The 17,985-nt window shown below is 39.0% G+C and overlaps 1 protein-coding gene across 1 annotated transcript in view; it reads left to right on the forward strand.

The window, feature by feature from the left end:
- The window catches only part of extl3 (exostosin-like glycosyltransferase 3), a 44,453-nt gene extending 26,684 nt beyond the window's left edge, over positions 1 to 17,769 (forward strand). Inside the window, exons 2-6 of the mRNA XM_079830916.1 lie at positions 6,331 to 8,906; positions 9,599 to 9,726; positions 11,444 to 11,588; positions 11,890 to 12,018; positions 15,859 to 17,769. Coding sequence (XP_079687042.1) covers positions 6,765 to 8,906; positions 9,599 to 9,726; positions 11,444 to 11,588; positions 11,890 to 12,018; positions 15,859 to 16,068 — 2,754 coding nt within the window. The 5' untranslated portion in view covers positions 6,331 to 6,764 and the 3' untranslated portion in view covers positions 16,069 to 17,769. The remainder of the gene's footprint in view (positions 1 to 6,330; positions 8,907 to 9,598; positions 9,727 to 11,443; positions 11,589 to 11,889; positions 12,019 to 15,858) is intronic.
- The last annotated feature ends 216 nt before the right edge of the window (positions 17,770 to 17,985 follow it).

Here is a 17,985-nt window from a genome sequence, read left to right on the forward strand (position 1 = left end):
ACACTCAAAAAGGGCAGTAAATGCCAAAATTTTGTGTTATAGTATGTTTGGTTTTTTTGTGCAAGATTAATGTTAATGTTAGTTGTGTTTAATGCTTTGTTATGCAGAGTTTATGTTATGTTTTTCTTTAGGGTTACCATCGCGGTGAGGAGTGGAGCATGAGATTAGTTTGAAAACAGATATATGTTAAATGTATTACATTGCTGTCCTCATTCAGCAAGTGCTATGCTAATTCTATCAAAGCATTGTGTTACCAGTTTCCATGGTGGCATTTTTTGAATTAGCCAGTTAAAGCTAGCCAAGTTTCCACTACAAAAACTTTGCAATTGCGTATTTACTTTAGTGAAATGTATTAATTAGCTTACTCGCATATTTCAAGTTCAGAGCAATTAAAATATGATTACAAAATAAAAATCTGCAAGTTCTGCCTGGTTAATCTTTAAATGTCTTAGCTTAAAAAATTTGAGGCAACTGATTGAGTTTTGCCAACTTATTCAGGTTTACAGTGTACTAAATCTCCACCTTTTCATTAATTTTGCACAAAAAAAACATACTATAACACTTCATTTTAGCATTTATTCTCTCTTTTGAGTGTCATGGCAAAGCATGCTGGGAAATAGAATCCCTGCCCAGTTTCAGTTAAATTTAAGTTAGTCTAAATTAAAAGAAACAAGTTCATAAAACTCAAAACAATGCAGATTACTTAATGTGTCGGTTTTGTGAACTCAAACAAAAAAAAGGTCTAAATACTCATAAAAGTTTATTTTAACTAATTTGTTTAATTTGAGTTGGCTCTACTCAAACCAATAAAGTATTTTGAGCATTGGGGTTTACAGTGAACTCACCATCAAAGTGCTTTGGTGGGGCGCTACTATCTAGTTATTAAGGTGTTTAGAGTGATTTTAGCTGCTGTAGTTTTATATTTAATAGTGATATGGTTTTTTTAAATTAGAAATTATAATATTGAGGTTTTCCTTATTGAACATCACGTTTGGTGTCTGGTTTGCTAACACAACATTCATTTCATCTGGAGAGGAAGTGGAAAAAGAGGAAGAGGGAAGGAAAGGAAAGTTCTCCTGTGGTATGCTAGTGGGGACTGATATTTGATTAATTTTTTTTCCTCATTTTTTTTGTATTTACACTGGATCTTCTTGGACTCTTGCCTTCAAAGCAAATTTCGCTCTGAGAAAATTGGTTACTCTGTTGTCAGAAATGTCAGCGCTGCATAAAATATGCTCACACTGATAATAAGGGATCCATAATTTCCTGCTTTCATCCGTATTTGCTGCTACTCAGCCGTGGCCAGACTGGAAAAAATCCTTCCATTTACAAAACTGGTCAAATATTGGCTTGTGGTAAATTTGCTTTGCCTTCACAACCCTGAGGCAGTGTGAGGATTAGATGAAGAGGTTTTTTTTATTATTCCAGTGAAACTTTCTGGACCTGATCACAGGTCAGTGTGAAGAAGTTCTTCAGAGAACGCCTCATGTTAATGGCCGGGCGATTCACACAGACAGAGCTCAGGCATGCTGGGTCTTGTCTGTCCACATGGGAAAAACTATTCTGCTCAGAAAGGCTCTCATTCTTGTCACAATACTGGAATTTCTAACTTTGATACAATATCTTGAAAAATATTGGTACATTTTTCGATACCATGGGGAAAACTGCCATATAGATATTTTTACTACTATCCCATACTTTTTTTTTTTCATCCATTGAAAAATCTTGTCAGTCAATCAATATATCAAGCTTCAAAAAGTACATGACACATCGTAACAGTAATCCATATGTATTGATTGGTCTTCTGATCACTTTATATGATGAACATATTTTATTTAGTCTTTTATTACACATTGGTCAGTTAAAATCATCTCACCTCAAGGTTCAATGTATTTGTGTATTAACAATAGTGTCATCTCAGCACAAGGAAGCTTGATTTTCAAACTCCGTAATAAAATGAGAACAAATAAACAAATTGCATGTAGTAGCACAAATAAATACAATAGCAGTTACAAATGACTGAATTGAACACTATTCAACCAGAGCGAATGAGATGAGTGAGTCCATCGGAGAAAAGAGAGAGCAAGAAATTGCAACAGTTGTTGTATCGAGTATTGGAACCGTTTCAGATATTTCAGTATCGATACATATAGAAACATCAATGTTTTTGAGTCAAAACTACTATATTTTGTGGCTTTCCCCTCCAGAAGTCCTTAACATTAGTCAAGGTTTGTTGCACCAAAGCAGTCGTTAGATACTTTTCTCGTTTTTTTTTTGTTGTTGTTATATGTTTAAAATAAACTTGGTGTTGTTTACAGTTCAAAAGTTTGGGGTTACTTTTTCCCTTTCCCTTTTTTTGTTGTTGAAAAGTCTCACCAAGGCTGCATTTATTAGATTAAAATAGTCAAAACAGTAATATTGTGAAATGATTACAATTTAAAAAAAACGTTTTCTATTCGAATATATATTAAAATGTAATTTATTCCTGTGCTGACCAGAAACATTTAAAGCCTCCTTGCTAAGTAAAACTGTTAATTTCTTAAAGAAAAAATAGTTTTGAACAGTGCACATATTATGGGAACTTCTGACGTGTATATAGCTTTGAATTGCGTTAATTGCGCACATGATGTTTGCACGAGGTTTAATGATGAATTCTTTAGGATAATGTTTAATGTGATACTGATGAAAATATCCAGGTAATCGAGCAGATTGATTCTGAACTCTCAGGAGAGGTCAAATGGCCTAAATTGGTAAAGGAACAAAAATTATTAACCGTTTTGCCGATTGCATAACATAAACACAGAGTTTAGCCTTTATGTTCTTTTTTTAGTACATCAATGTGACAATCATATGCTAATATTCTCTGAACAACCTCAAATAACAACCCATACAGCAGTGGAAGTAGGGGAAATAATAGAGCTTAATCAGGGAAAGGTCTCAAAGAACGATTATCCACTTCAGGTGTTCAGAGGGTAAGCGTTTTATTATCAGCCCCAATTTGTCCCTTAGTATCAGCGTCTGTCTCTCATCACTTTAACATTTCTCTGGAGATCTAGAGTAATTAATCTGAGGTGAGCAGGGTGCTCTTTCTTCTCACACGGTCTGATAATCTGTATCAATTGAGATCAGATTTGTGCTGAATCCTACTTTGTTTTTTAGTAGAATAGAAAATGCCAACATTAGCTCCTCAATGCCTATTTAGGTTGTAATATACACTATACATTTGTGTGAGTTTCGGATGATCAATACATTATATGAGCCAGGCAGTGGTTTAACAGAAGAGTGACTGTGCATCTCTTCCCTGCTGCAGGATCAGTGGCCATGTCAAAATCTGTTCCATTAAAGGGAAAATCATCCTGCGTGTCCTCTCATCCAGAGATAATGAAGCTCTCTGAAATCTTGCATGGCTTTTACTGATGGCTACATGGGCAAATCTAGCAGAGATGGTCACTCGAGGCGATTCACATGTTGTTTTTTTTCTTGTACGCATGCCTTATGGAGTGTTTGCTCTGTGGGTTTGTTTTAGAACAGCTGCTAATGCTTGGAGCTAGCTGTCATCATACCAGATAATGTGTTCAGTGAATAGGACAAGCCTGTGAGGTCATTCTGAGCGCTGCCAGTTGGTTTCGCATTTAACAAATGGATGCGAACTGTTTTTTGTGGCACCCTGTGCAACTCCTGCCAATTGCATACTGTAATACGCTAATTAGACCAGCGATTTGGCCTGAGAATCTCTTAGGCCAGAAACAAATGTTGGCATAAATGCTTGACCAGCACATTGCAAGCGTACTGTCCTATAGTAGATATTTCACATGCATACTTGATTTATAGAGGTGATACAGAGAACTCTGATCGTTCATTTTCGCAATGCATAATTAAAAGTGTCTGCACTCATGTTCTTGTGAACTTTCCCCAGGATCTAGGGACTTTGGGGTGGTACTCTGTGTGTTTCGACTTGGGGTGGGAATCTTAAGGCACTTAACGATTCGATCCGGTTGCGATTCTGGGAGTAACGATCTGATTCTCAAAACGATTCTTAACATACATTTTTGGTAACTAATTATCCTGCTGTGCAAATACATGAACATTACATTTTAACCAAAATTGAAGCTAATATGTGTTTTGTTTTAAGTTAGAATATCTGTTTGACAGTATTGCCATATTAAAAATGAATGTGAATATTTCTTTCAATACTTTTTTTTTAATTAACAAAGTTATATTCAAGATTAACAAGCTCTAATGAAACATAGTAAGCCATACAATTGCAAAGAACAATCATTAAGTACAAACAGTTCTCAATTTACAACGAAGTGTGACAATTTTCAGTTTCTTTAGAACATTTTAACAAAAAATGTCTTTAAAAGCAAAAAAAGTTTACTTTGGTTAGAGCCACAAAAAAATATTCAAAACATAGGCTAATGCAGAAGAAAAACAACTTTAGCGCTCGCTGAGAAGCCAAATTCAGTGTGTGCGCATAACATCTCACATGAGAACTTGCCGAGCTGGAACAGTCATGTTAGAGACATTTAACGAATCACTCACCAAAACGAAGTATTTGTTCAGAATTGTCCATTCGTTTGTAACATTGTGCAGTTAGTTATTAAGTGTCATTAAGCATTAATGGCAAGGAAAGCGCCTTATAGCCTACTTGAGCACCACTTTGTTATTTTGGCTCAGAATTTCGTTTGTTGGAAATATTAACTTAATTTAGAAATGCTTTTGAAATTAAAAACTTTGCATGTAATAAGCAAAATACATTTTTGAAATGGGGAGGCAGCCGCAGCGAGCGCAGACACTGAGCGGCCAGAGAAACGGAGGAGCGACTGCTGTGAGGCGTTTGTGCAAAACTGTGGAAAAACTGCATAAAACGTGCGGGTGTTGAACCCTCTCACCGGGAAAACTGTGCCCACGGGTGCGACGCCCCTGAGCAGGTCGTAGTTTGTCCATTTATCTTAAACGAAGGCAATTCACCAGCATACGAACGTTCGCCTATCAACGGGTTGTTCTGTTTGGCCAGTGACCGCGCGCGCACAGTGGTGAAGTGGCCGTTTGAATTGAACACAGAATCGATTCTGAATCGTTGGATAACGAATCGCGATGCATCGACGCATCAACCTTTTCTCCCACCCCTAGTTTCGACCGCAGGAACCAGGGTCTAATGAAGTTCTGGGTAAAAAAAAATCCCCACTTAAAAAGTCCCTGCTTGCGAGGTAGTACTTTTTCAAAGTTCAGGAACTTTCGGGGGTGGGACTTGGGCATTGAACATGCTGACTGGTTGAGCTCACGCAGCATTTTGATTGGCTGACTCCACGCAGCATTTTATTTCAACCACCGTCGAAAGTCATTTGTGGTACGTGCAGTAAAAGTTGGTTGCTGTTTAAATCAACAATGAAGTTTTAAAAAATACGACCGACGGTCCGACGGTGAGGTTCAGGCTTTATTAAGCTTATATGCGGAGGAAGAAATCCAGCGGGAACTGGAGAGGCGCACACAGTCCTACGTCACCGGACTAATCTTTACTGTACTTTAGACCGCGATGGAAACGCAGACAGCAACGGGTTTGGGGGGAAAAATTCCTGGGACAAATTGTTCCGGGTAATTTCGGTGGAAACGGGGCTTTAGACTTGATGAAGATCGAGGTGTCCTCAGAATTATGGTATAAGGAATCTGTATTTAAAGTTGAACTATGTAAGAGAATGTGAGAAATTGCTATTTTAACCGAGGAACCGGGACGTGTGAGCTATGCGTTTGAGGGAGTCGCCTGTCGATTGCGTCATATCTGCGTTACCCTCGATTTCCGGTTTTATTTATCAGAAACGCTTTACTCTCACTGCAGTGTGAACAAGTGTCATAGCAGCTGCCGAGTCATAACTTCCTTTTCAACACACTCAGATATATCTATGTATCTATATCTATATCTTATATATCTTATATATCTTATATATCTATCTATGATTAACAGAGTTGCGTTACATCATACTCATGACCTGGAAAAGAGGAAGTGGCGCCGGCGACCGTGTCATAATAAAAGTCCCGCCGGCGACTATGCCATAATAACAGTCCTGCTCTTCAACCGGCTGTGAGGTGAAGACCACATGTCCCAAGATTCTGCGCTCAAACGTGGCATCATCAAACTACGCCTTTGTTTTGAACAGGCGACCTCTAGTGGACGGAAAAGTTACATAGTGCAGCTTTAATATCAGATCAAAGCAAGTTTTTCAGATTTCCTGTCTTTAGCAATGATCATATAAAATGACCAAGGTATTTTTTAGGTTTTCTAAAATGTTCTGTCTATGTGCAAATAACTGATACTTGCTCTCTGTTTTACAGATTGAATGCAGTTGGGTGGAATGCAGTATCTCCAAGAGTTCACAGCACACTATGGCCAATTCATGAGTCCAAACTATGGAAGAGTGACCGGAGTATGATGCCACAAAGAAAAATGAAGATCAGCCATGCCTCCATTGCTGATCTCCATCAAGGGCACTCAGTTTTTACTGCTGTCTGGGACTCTCCTTCCTCTCTTGGATAGTTTCAGGTTCAACATCCATCATACCAAATGCAAGACCGTGTTTTTTATGGACGATATCATTCTGTCACGAGAAAGATGAAATTTCCTTTCATTAGAAGTCCCAATTAAAACAAGGACACACGTTACAAACTCCAGAAGCTCAAAGTGTACAGATGAAGTTGCATTATGGCAGCTGAATCTCTTCAACAGCTGCATTCACGTATCTGGTTCGGAGGAGAGTGATAGTTGCACGATGCAGCGAGGTGGAGGCATCATCGGGAACAACGGCCAGCCATGGGTACTGCGGCGAGTACGGCTCACCTGGCTCAGTTTCATGCTCTTTTTCATCCTGGTCTTTTTCCCTCTCATTGCACATTACTACCTCACCACAATCGATGAAGCAGGGGGACCAGATAAGCGAATTTTTGGGCCAAGACCGGGAGGAGAGCTGTGTGAAGCAAAACACGTGCAAGACCTGTGTCGTATACGGGAATCTGTCAGCGAGGAGCTACTTCAGCTTGAGGCAAAGCGGCAAGAGCTCAATGGCGAGATAGCCCGACTTAACCTACGCATCGAGGCTTGTAAACGTAGTATTGACAGTGCCAAACAAGACTTGCTACAACTCAAAAATGTCATCAGCCAGACAGAGCACTCTTACAAGGAACTTATGGCACAAAACCAGCCAAAACTGTCGTTGCCAGTTAGACTTTTACCAGACAAGGATGATCCTGGATACCCTCCTCCCAAGTCGGCACAAAGCTGTCGTTTGCATTCTTGTTTTGATTACGCTAGATGTCCACTTACATCTGGCTTCCCTGTCTATGTTTATGACACAGGATCATATCCTTGGGGTGACAAGTTGGACCCTCTTGTCAAACAAGCCTTCGCATCATCCGTCAAAAGCAGTGTGTATGTGACCAATAATCCAAACATTGCCTGTCTGTACATAGTGCTTGTTGGGGAAATCCAAGAATCACCTTCCTCCCCCCCTGCTTCACCTTCAGACCTTGAAAAGCAGCTCAAGGCCTTGCCCTATTGGAGGTTGGATGGCCACAACCACCTGCTTGTCCATCTTTCTAGAAAGTCTCTGACTCAGAACTTCCTGTACAATGTGAGCACAGGACGAGCAGCAGTGGCACAGTCTACCTTTTTTGAACGTCAGTATAGAGAAGGTTTCGACATGGTAGTGTCTCCTCTAGTCCACGCTCTGTCTGAGCCCAACTTCCTAGAGGTTCCTCCGCAAGTTCCTGTCAAGAGGAAGTACCTCTTCACCTTTCAGGGAGAAAAGGTCGAGTCTTTGAGGAGCAGCTTGCTTGAAGCCCCACCACAGTCCTTCGAGGAGGAAATGGAAGGGGATCCACCAGCTGACTATGATGATCGCATTATTGGTACACTTAAAGCTGTACAGGACAGTCACCTAGATCAGGTTCTTGTGGAGTTCACTTGCAAGAATCAGCCCAAGCCTAGTTTACCTACAGAGTGGGCATTGTGTGGCGAGCGTGAGGATCGTTTAGAGGTACTGAAGGTTTCTACATTTGCCCTGGTGATATCTCCAGGTGATAGCCAGTTGGTGGCATCTGCTGGCTGTAGCATGAGACTTTTTGAGGCTTTGGAAGTTGGGGCAATACCGGTGGTGCTTGGTGACCACTCAAAGTTGCCCTATCATCACCTCATACGCTGGAGTGAGGCAGTCATTATGGTACCCAAGCCTCGCATTACGGAGCTGCACTTTCTCTTGCGTAGCATCTCAGATAATGATCTTCTGGCCATGCGACGGCAGGGTCGGTTTCTTTGGGAGACATACTTCTCGACCTCAGAGAGCATTTTCAGCACCATCCTGGCTGGTGTACGAACCAGCATCCAGATACCAGCGGCACCCATACGTGAGGAGCCTGCCCAGGAGATTCCCCACAAAGCTGGAAAGTTGGCCGGAACTGATGCTAACATGGCTGACAATGGCGACCTCGATCTAGGGCCTGTTGAAGTAGAGCCTCCTTATGCTTCGCCACGCTTCTTGCGTAACTTCACCTACACAGCTGCTGATGTCTACCGCACATGGAATCATGCACCTGGCCCTTTCCATCTGTTCCCACATACTCCCTTGGACCCTGTGCTTCCTTCAGAGGCCAAGTTTCTGGGGTCGGGGACTGGCTTCCGTCCCATCGGTGGTGGTTCTGGGGGATCTGGTAAAGAGTTTCAGGCCGCTCTAGGAGGTAACGTCCCACGGGAGCAGTTCACTGTGGTCATGCTTACTTATGAACGGGAGGAGGTTCTTATGAACTCACTGGAAAGACTAAATGGTCTTCCTTATCTCAACAAAGTGGTGGTAGTGTGGAATTCCCCCAAACCACCTTCTGATGATCTGCTCTGGCCTGACATTGGTCTACCTATTGTGGTAAGTGTGCAGTATTTTTTTGACTTATAGTCATTTCTTATTGCTGGGCCAGTAAGCAACCGCCTAGTAACCACCAGAAACACCCTAACAAGATTCCAGAACACACTAGAAATGCATAGCACCCTTGAATCTTGGTGGCAAGTTTTGCACAGGCAGGCGCAACTGAAAAAATCTTGTTAAGCTTGTTATTAGTTGGAATTCTCAAAGGCTTAAATGTGATAGACCCTCACAAGCATTACATTCTGCTGTAGATTTGGTCTGCTCGCTCTGCTGTCTTTGAAGCATAGCTTTCATGTCTCTAGGGCTGCAAGCCAAATTAGTTCTGGTGATATTAAAGGAAACAGTGCTGTATTAAGCCCACAGTAAGGTTATACTTTGAAATGAAATCCCAAATAGAATTCCGAAGTACCCCAAGTTTCTTACTGTCTTTGAGATGTTTGAAATTGAGCATCTTTACTTATGGATGCAAGGTTGCAAACTAGAACTATTTTAATTTTAAACACGCAAAGCCTTTGGGTTATTCATCAAAAATGGTTTCCAGAAGTGTTAAATTGTTTTGATTGGCATTTGTTGGTTTCATAAGGTCATGTATCTGGCTGGCCCAGTAAAACCCCGTCATAATGCCATGTTTTACCTAAGCCGTCATTCACAATATGGCATGTTGACTCAACAGATGGGCTTTTTCTCTGCAGGTGGTACGCACAGAGAAAAACAGCTTAAACAATCGCTTCCTTCCATGGGATGCAGTTGAGACTGAGGCTATTTTGTCTATTGATGATGATGCCCATCTTCGACACGATGAAATTATGTTTGGGTTCAGGTGAGTTTTTGTTTTGCAAAAATGCTCTACTTATTTAGTTTTTTTTTCTTGTTTCCAGTCCAAATATCTAAAAAATGCTTAAATCCAGATGCATTTACTAAATAAGTAAAATGACAAGATATTTTTTCTTGTTTTCTGCGGAATAAAATCTAAATGAAGTGAGTTTTTGCTTAAAACAAGCAAAATTATCTGCCAATGGGGTGAGAAAAATAATCTTATTTCTGTTTGGGACAGAAACATGATTTCAATCAGAAACAAAATTATTTTTCTCACCCCATTGGCAGATAATTTAGCTTGTTTTAAGCAAAAACTCACTTAATTTTGATTTTATTTTCAAGAAAACAAGAAAAAATATCTTGCGTCATTTTACTTACCTGGTAAATGCATCTTGATTTAAGAATTTTTAGATATTTAGACCAGAAACAAGACAAAATTACTAAGTAAGAAGAGCATTTTTTGCAGTGTGAGTTTGTTTGGTTTTTGCATAATACTCTTTGAATCTGCTTTGGCTGTTCACGTTTTTATCCACCTTTTGGCCATTTCGAAACAAATACACCAGTATAAAAAAGAATATGCTGAATATAGTCAAAAGGCTGACAATATTGAGATAAAAATTTTATTTTGTGCTAAATCGCCCCCTGCCATAATGTTTAATAGTTACTCCTTTAGTTGTTTTGTAATTGATGATTGGTAAAACATTACACCCTGAAAATGCAAAGCCTAAAACATTTAGCAGATATTTTCCCCCTTTTTAAATGATATGTTTAGGGGCAATTTTGCTTTTATCTGTATAAGATAGTACCCATTATTCTATGGCTTGCCTCTTCTAAAGAAATTTTATGCTGTTTTATTTAGTAAAGTTCATTTATATCCTTTATATTATTAGAAAAGAATGTGAAACGTTAAAAAAAAAAAAAATCCTAATGATGTCATTGCTTTGGGCTAAAATATGTTTAGAAAGACTAAATTCATTTTTCTGAAGCTAGGAAAGAAAATATTTCTATTGGAGAGACCGCGCAAGCTGATCTGTTTTCTCACCTCAGTCTGTGCATTTCAAGCGTGTGATCCAAAGATTTGCAAAGTGCGTTTTCAAATGCACATTTACATCTATATGCCCGTTTTAAATGCATTTGTCTAAAAAAAGATTTCCCACTGTTGTGGTGTGTTCCTGCAGGGCTCCTGCATTCAGAGAGTTTAGGCCCACAGCTGCAGATTCAGTTGTTAGTTTGAGGAATTTAAAGCATCTGATCTGATAAAGTCCATGACAGTAGATTATAAATCTCTCCTCCACTCCTGTGCATCTCCATTTTTGTTTGCATGTTTAGACATCGGTCAGATGAGCAGATAATGGGAGATTTGATTTTGGTTGCCGGTTTATTATATCTGTTTGTTTTCGTCATGTCGAGGATCTTTACATGGTAAACACTAATGCTCCCAATACATTTTGGTATCTATAAACATTAGGGAATTGGTCAGGATGGTTGATTTAGTAGATTTTTGTCTTTGTACTGAAGTGTACGTTATGATGCTGCCATTTCTGAACAATGTTATTATAATCTGTAGGTCTGGTTTTTGAGATGTCTCAAATTAACGATTATATGTATTTAGTTACTCTATTAAGGGCCTTTGTTTGACATGCATATGTTCCTTAACAAATGCTATTCAGTGAATATTATAATAACCACTCTTGCATTCCCATCTCTTTCTCCACTTCCAGGGTGTGGCGGGAGGCCAGAGACCGGATTGTGGGATTCCCGGGAAGGTTTCATGCTTGGGATGTAAATCACCAATCTTGGCTCTACAATTCCAACTACTCCTGCGAGCTCTCCATGGTGCTGACGGGTGCGGCCTTCTTCCATAAGGTGAGGCTTTGACCGCTTTGACACTTCCAGAGCCTTATTATGCTAAAAATAGACACTGACCTTATGTAGTTTTACCCAAGGAACACCAGATAATGGGAGCTGGAAATGGTTTAGTTGGTTAAAAACCGATGCTGCTACTAAGCACGTTGTTATGCAACCAAATGCATGAAGCAGCGCTTCGTTTTCCACATGGATAAGCAAACAGCACAACATGTTTCTTTTATGAGCATTGCTGTACAACATCATGGTACTTTCTTGTGTTCATTTTTTATTAAAAGCCATCATTTCTTCCTCTCCTCAGTATTACGCGTACCTCTATTCCTACGTCATGCCTCAAGCCATACGTGACATGGTGGACGAGTACATCAACTGTGAGGATATCGCCATGAACTTCCTCGTGTCGCATATCACTCGCAAACCGCCCATCAAGGTCAGTGGACTGTAGCTTGAAGCACATCGTTTAGAGCCTTTCAGGGCTTCTCCCACTTCTTACCACACTATAAAGCAGGGTTATTCAAATCTTGCCCTGGAGGGCCAATGCGCTGCAGAGTTTAGCTCCAACCTTGATCAAACTCAACTACCTGTGATTTTCTAATGAACCTGCAGACATTGATTAGCATGTTCAGGTGTGTTTGATTAGGGTTAAAGCTAAACTCTGCAGGAAAGTGGATCTCGTGGGCCAGATTTGAGGATCCCTGCTATAAAGTGAGGGCGTTTTCACACCTGAAAGTCCGCACCAAGGTCCGAGCAGAAGTTCATGTTTTGATACTTTTTATACATTCGGTTAGTTTTGGTTTGGTTTCACTTTGCAATTATGCGAGCGCACTAAAGAACTTAACATGACACACTTGCGTCCACTTGTCGTCATCTATGTGGGCGGCATCTGGACATTGATTGGTTTGTAAACGGACGTGCGTCTGACATCAGCGTCTTTGAAAAGAATGACTGAACTGACGCATATCGTTGCCACTATTGAACAGTGCGACTATTTGACTATTTTTTATTTTATTTTATTTTGACTATTTTGTCAACTATGTTGACTATTTTTTTATTCGTTACGTTTAAAAGTGGGCATTTCAAGCTTTATATACACATATTTCTCATGTTTGTGAGGCGAGTATCTGCTGAGTTTGGGTTTATTTGAGACCCGCTCCAGTTCATGTGCAAAGCATGTGATCGCTCCTGCGATTATTGTCTGCTATAGACTATTTGCTTCTTATTTATTAAATCCAGGCAATTATCTGATTAAACGTTGATTAAAATTAAGATACAATTTATACAAAACGAAATTCCCATTAAAGAAATGCTTTCTAAGCAAAATCATACAAAATTTCGTTAAAAATTATTTCTGACTTTCTGTCTTCTGACATATTGCGCATATTTTCACTTTCAATAATCAATGTAGCCTAGATTTAATTTAAAAATAACGTTATAATATTTAAACATAAACAGGGACTTCCTGTAAATGGTCTGAAAGTCCGAACCATACAGAAAACGCTTTTACACTAGAAACGAACCAAACCTTTGTTCAGTTTGATCCGGACTGAGACGACCTCTTTTCGTCGGACCACATTTCGTCTGTTTGGTCCGGACCGTGGGACGGGGGAGGTTTCACACCTGCAATTTTGATTCGGACCAAACTGAAAAGTCCGAAAATCCGGACCAAACAAGGTAGGTGTGAAAACGCCCTGAATTATGTTAATCAGACAATACATTCGGTTAGGCACTTGGTTCCGGTTTCTGTCACTCTGGGTTGCCCCACCCGCAGTGAAATCTCATTGGCCCAAACCCTTTCTTCACTTAACTGTGTTTTGAACATTGAATATGGCCTTATTGGCCTGTATTTTGTCAGCTTTTTCAGTTCCATTTAGGATGGGGGGAAAAAACTGTTTATTTTTAACTAAACAGTATTACATTACATTTCATAATTTTGCTGACATTGATAAATCTCTTTATTATAAAAAACACATTTGTCCAGATCATGCCCTGGTCATATTTCACCACCAAATCAAAAGAAAGAAATACAAGATAAAGAAAGAATAAAGATGAAGAAAATTTCCAGCAGTATTAAGATTTTTTGAGATTATTTCCCCCTAAATTATCTCTAGATAATTATTTTAGAGCAGTGGGACCGGCGTCACTCAGTTCTACAGATGGTGGCGCCAGCACCTGATTTTGTGGTGCTGGAGGAAAATTGATCATAAAGTTAATTTAATCATAAAATTACTATTTTGTTAATAAGTACAGTTACTGATAATATTACATGTTTGTTTATTGGAAATTTAACAGTGATGCACTGAGACTGAATTGATATGCAGATCAAATTAACTTTTATTAACAACAGTAATGTGCAAATACGCATTTATATAGGGAAAATTTTAATATTCTACTCTTATTAAATACGTACCATCGTTCTTCTATAGTGTCACACTGAACTAACCGACAGCTTTAGAGATTATAAACTTGTCTTTACTTGTTTTCTGTGTAATTCAGTCACAATTTAAAGAAAAGTTTGTGTTTTTCATGAGAATTTGTGACTTCCTACTTTTTTTCCATATATTAAAGGAACACGCCACTATTTTTGATACATTCAGTTGATTTCCGAGTCTGGCGGTAGCACTTTTAGCATAGCTTAGCATAGATCATTGACATGACCGTTAGCGAGAGTTTCGATATTTTTTCGACTCATCGTGTACTAAGACCGGCGGAAAATGAAAAGTTGCAATTTTCTAGGCCGATATGGCTAGGAACTACACTCCCTGTGTAAGGAGGTTGTCACGTTGGTTATGTTGACGGAAGTTAGCCTAATTTCCTATTTTACGTAATATCATTATTATGAGTATAGTTCCAAGCCATATCGGTCTAGAAAATCGCAACTTTATATTTTCCATCGGTCTTAGTACACGATGAGTCAGGTTTTAAACAGGAAAAATATCGAAACTCTTTGGTCATTTTTTTTGAGTGAGATGCTAACGGTCTAATCAGATTCAATGATCTATGCTAAGCTATGTTAAAAGTGCTACCGCCAGACCCGGAGATCGGCTGAATGGATTCGAAAACGTCAAATCTCAACAGTTTAACTCTTGGGGAGTTGGAAAATAAGCCTTTTCTCAAAAATAGTGGGGTGTTCCTTTAAGGAGTGGAAATGTCTAATAAGTAAAATAAGTGATCCTATGCCGCCATCTGCTGGTTATAGTGGTAATTTCATGTCTTTTTAAAAATAAAAGTGCTTGTTTGCCACAAAGTGGCCTATACCTTAGCTTTTACAAATCATGACATTAAAAATAACATTAAAATTGGATAATATTTGAGCTTTGAAGTGCTGGAAAATGTGTGAAGAATTTAAATAAATTCACAAAATGCGACCACTTCATCACAGTCTGGAGCCCTGCTAGCTTTTAAATCTAAAATAATTATATATCATTTAAATTGTATTTATATATCACAGAAGTATTTGTAGCCCAAATTACTGTAATGCAACAATCAGAATCTAAAAAAAATGTGTGAATCATCAATGTGCTTAATTTGTCATGAAAATATCACCAAAAAAAAGCATTTCTATTTTACGCCGTTTATTTTTTTCTTTTTTTTTCTTTAGTTTTGGGGGTGAAATATGACCTGGACATTGTAAGATTCTCCTGTTATTCTTTGACATTTTTGTCATTATTGTGTACTATAAATAAAGTGAAATATCTAGGCAGAGCCAGACTGAACACACTTCCTCCAGTTTTACATATGTGTGTTACATCAGTGAGATTATTAAGGGAAGCTTTGATGTTGAAGTCCATTGACTGAAGTGTCGAGATGGCCCGTGAATTAACAGTGTAATGAAATTTGATGGATTTTCTCTGGCATTATTAGTTGGAGGATTTCATCAGTACACACACACACACACACACACACACACACACACACCTCTCGCTCTCCGGCTGCTGCCATCCCTGCGGATTAGACAAATCAATTTCATTCATTTTGTTTTCACAGAATAGCAGACCAGATTGCAATGGGAAAACAAGAATGAAAGAGATGATATTGTGTTATGAAGTCTGTCATCTTTATACGGAGGGGTTGATTTTAAGGAATAATCCACTCCGTTATTAAGTCGGTTGCTCGTCCTCATGTTGTTGATTCTCCGAACTGCTCTTTTCCATGCAAACAAAGCTTTAAAGGACAAAAGCATGCATGCACTGCATTCTGAGTGGTTTGAAGATGTGTGATAGATTGTGTGGCATCATCATTCGTTTGATTCTTCCTGGCGTTCCCCCCTCAGGTGACGTCACGTTGGACCTTCCGCTGTCCCGGCTGTCCGCAGGCTCTGTCACACGACGATTCGCACTTCCACGAGCGTCACAAGTGCATCAACTTCTTCGTAAAAGTCTACGGATACATGCCGCTGCTATACACTCAGTTCAGAGTGGACTCGGTACTCTTCAAGACGCGATTGCCCCATGACAAGACGAAATGTTTTAAATTCATTTAACGGAACAAGCACAGAAATCTGACTGAGTGCTGACACGGGACGGTCTCTCTCTGGGAACGTGAAGGGAATTTAAAGCTTTCCTGTAAATATAGGACAATTTTACTTTGAACTCGTCTTTCTTGAAGCCAAGGGAGAACAATTGCAGAGCGAACTGTTACCGTCAGGCGTTTTTAACGGTCACTTGTGCGTGATTCATCAGCAACCACTACAGGCTTTATTTGCACCACTTTTCACGGGACGTCTGAGACGGGGGGGGCGCTTTAATGGACGTCAAACTGACATTTGCATCATGTTATAAAGTTATGAGCCGATGGAGGCTGTTCTCGACGACATATCTGAGAATTGTGAGGTGTCATCGCTCTAAATGATTCATGTTTTTATTTTTACTTTGCATATACTCTGTTGTTTGAAATGCACTGATGGTCATGTTTTTTTACTCGTGCGTGCGTGTGTGTGTGTGTGTGTGCTTTTGAGATTGTGTGAATGGCTGTGTGTGTTGTTCTGTAGGTTGATAGTGACTAAACGTCTCTAACCCCCATCAAATGTTTGTTGATCATCAGTAAGAATAGCACAAGATGTCAAACATAACTGCATAGGAATAGCACCAAATCAAACTTTTACATGTTCTCATGTCAGTCACGATCATACAAGAAAACAAAACATCATGTGGGATAACTGACTGATCTAAATGCCTTTTGCTGGATAATCAAGTCTTGGGTTATGTGTCAATTTAATAAGGTCCAATGATTTCATGACAAAGAAATATCCAGGTCATATTTAGTCATTTAACAAAGAAAATGAACCCTAGTTTTTTGTGTCAATTGTGACATTATTTTCATGAATTATAGCACATTTAAACACCCAAAATTCTCATCACGTAATGCAAAAGAATATATTTTTTTTCCTAATGCAAAATATCATTTTTCAAATGTTTTAGGACTATATCATAATGCATTGCCATTACTGTAAAGCACATCATTTTTCTAAACATGTTCAATTCAGTGCATCAAATATTAGTATTTAGATTTAAAATATATTGTTTTATTTTTGTAATATGATGATTTTTTTATTTTTGGTGAGATTTCTATAGGGGGAAAGTTTGAAAGTAATGTCACAAGGCAAAAAATCCGCTCTCATAAAACATTTTTCTTTACGCACAATATCATATTTATTTCTTATTTCCGTTTAATTTGGTGGTGAAATGTGACCTGGACATGCTCTTGAGTTGAGTTTCATGTGAGAATGTGTTTGTGTGTCCGCTTTTGAGACTTTCAGGGCCTATGAAACGCATGTAATGACAAACATGATTTCTGTGAGGAAGGATCGCGGTGAAAGTGGTTCCTCTGTAAACGGTACGCGTCTCTTTTCTGTGCCAGGATGTTCCCTGGGGCTCCAACCCGAGTTTTATTTTTTTAAAACACAAAAATGTGGCTCTGTTCCCCTTAGAAGAGGAATATAAATAATCAGATACGATTTTTTTTTCCCGTTACATGCCATGTTTTTGTATTGTGTATGAACAGGCTTTAATGTTATGTTTTAATCATTGTGAGGACTGTATGACCGTTTGGATTGGACCATAACTGACGATATAAACCATTGGTTGTAAAGTGTTGAATGCCAGCAAACGTTATAACTGACAACTTCTTCAACCACACTAATAAACCAGCCAGTCTCATCATCTCTATCATCACGGTGAAGCTCTCCATGTGTCAAACATTATTTACTAGCGTTAGTACGGCCAAATTGACCGAATACATGTTCATCACATGACATTTTGCAATACTTTTTTATTTAATTTTTTTAATTAACTATGTTCATTCAGGAACATGATGTGGAAATTGCAAGCTGGATAAAAGCACCACATTTTTATTGTATTGCAACGTGCAATAACCACTAGACCACGGCTCTCATGGGAAA

This window comes from Gobio gobio (assembly GCF_949357685.1).
Source record: "Gobio gobio genome assembly, chromosome: 12".
Taxonomy (NCBI): Eukaryota; Metazoa; Chordata; class Actinopteri; order Cypriniformes; family Gobionidae; genus Gobio; species Gobio gobio.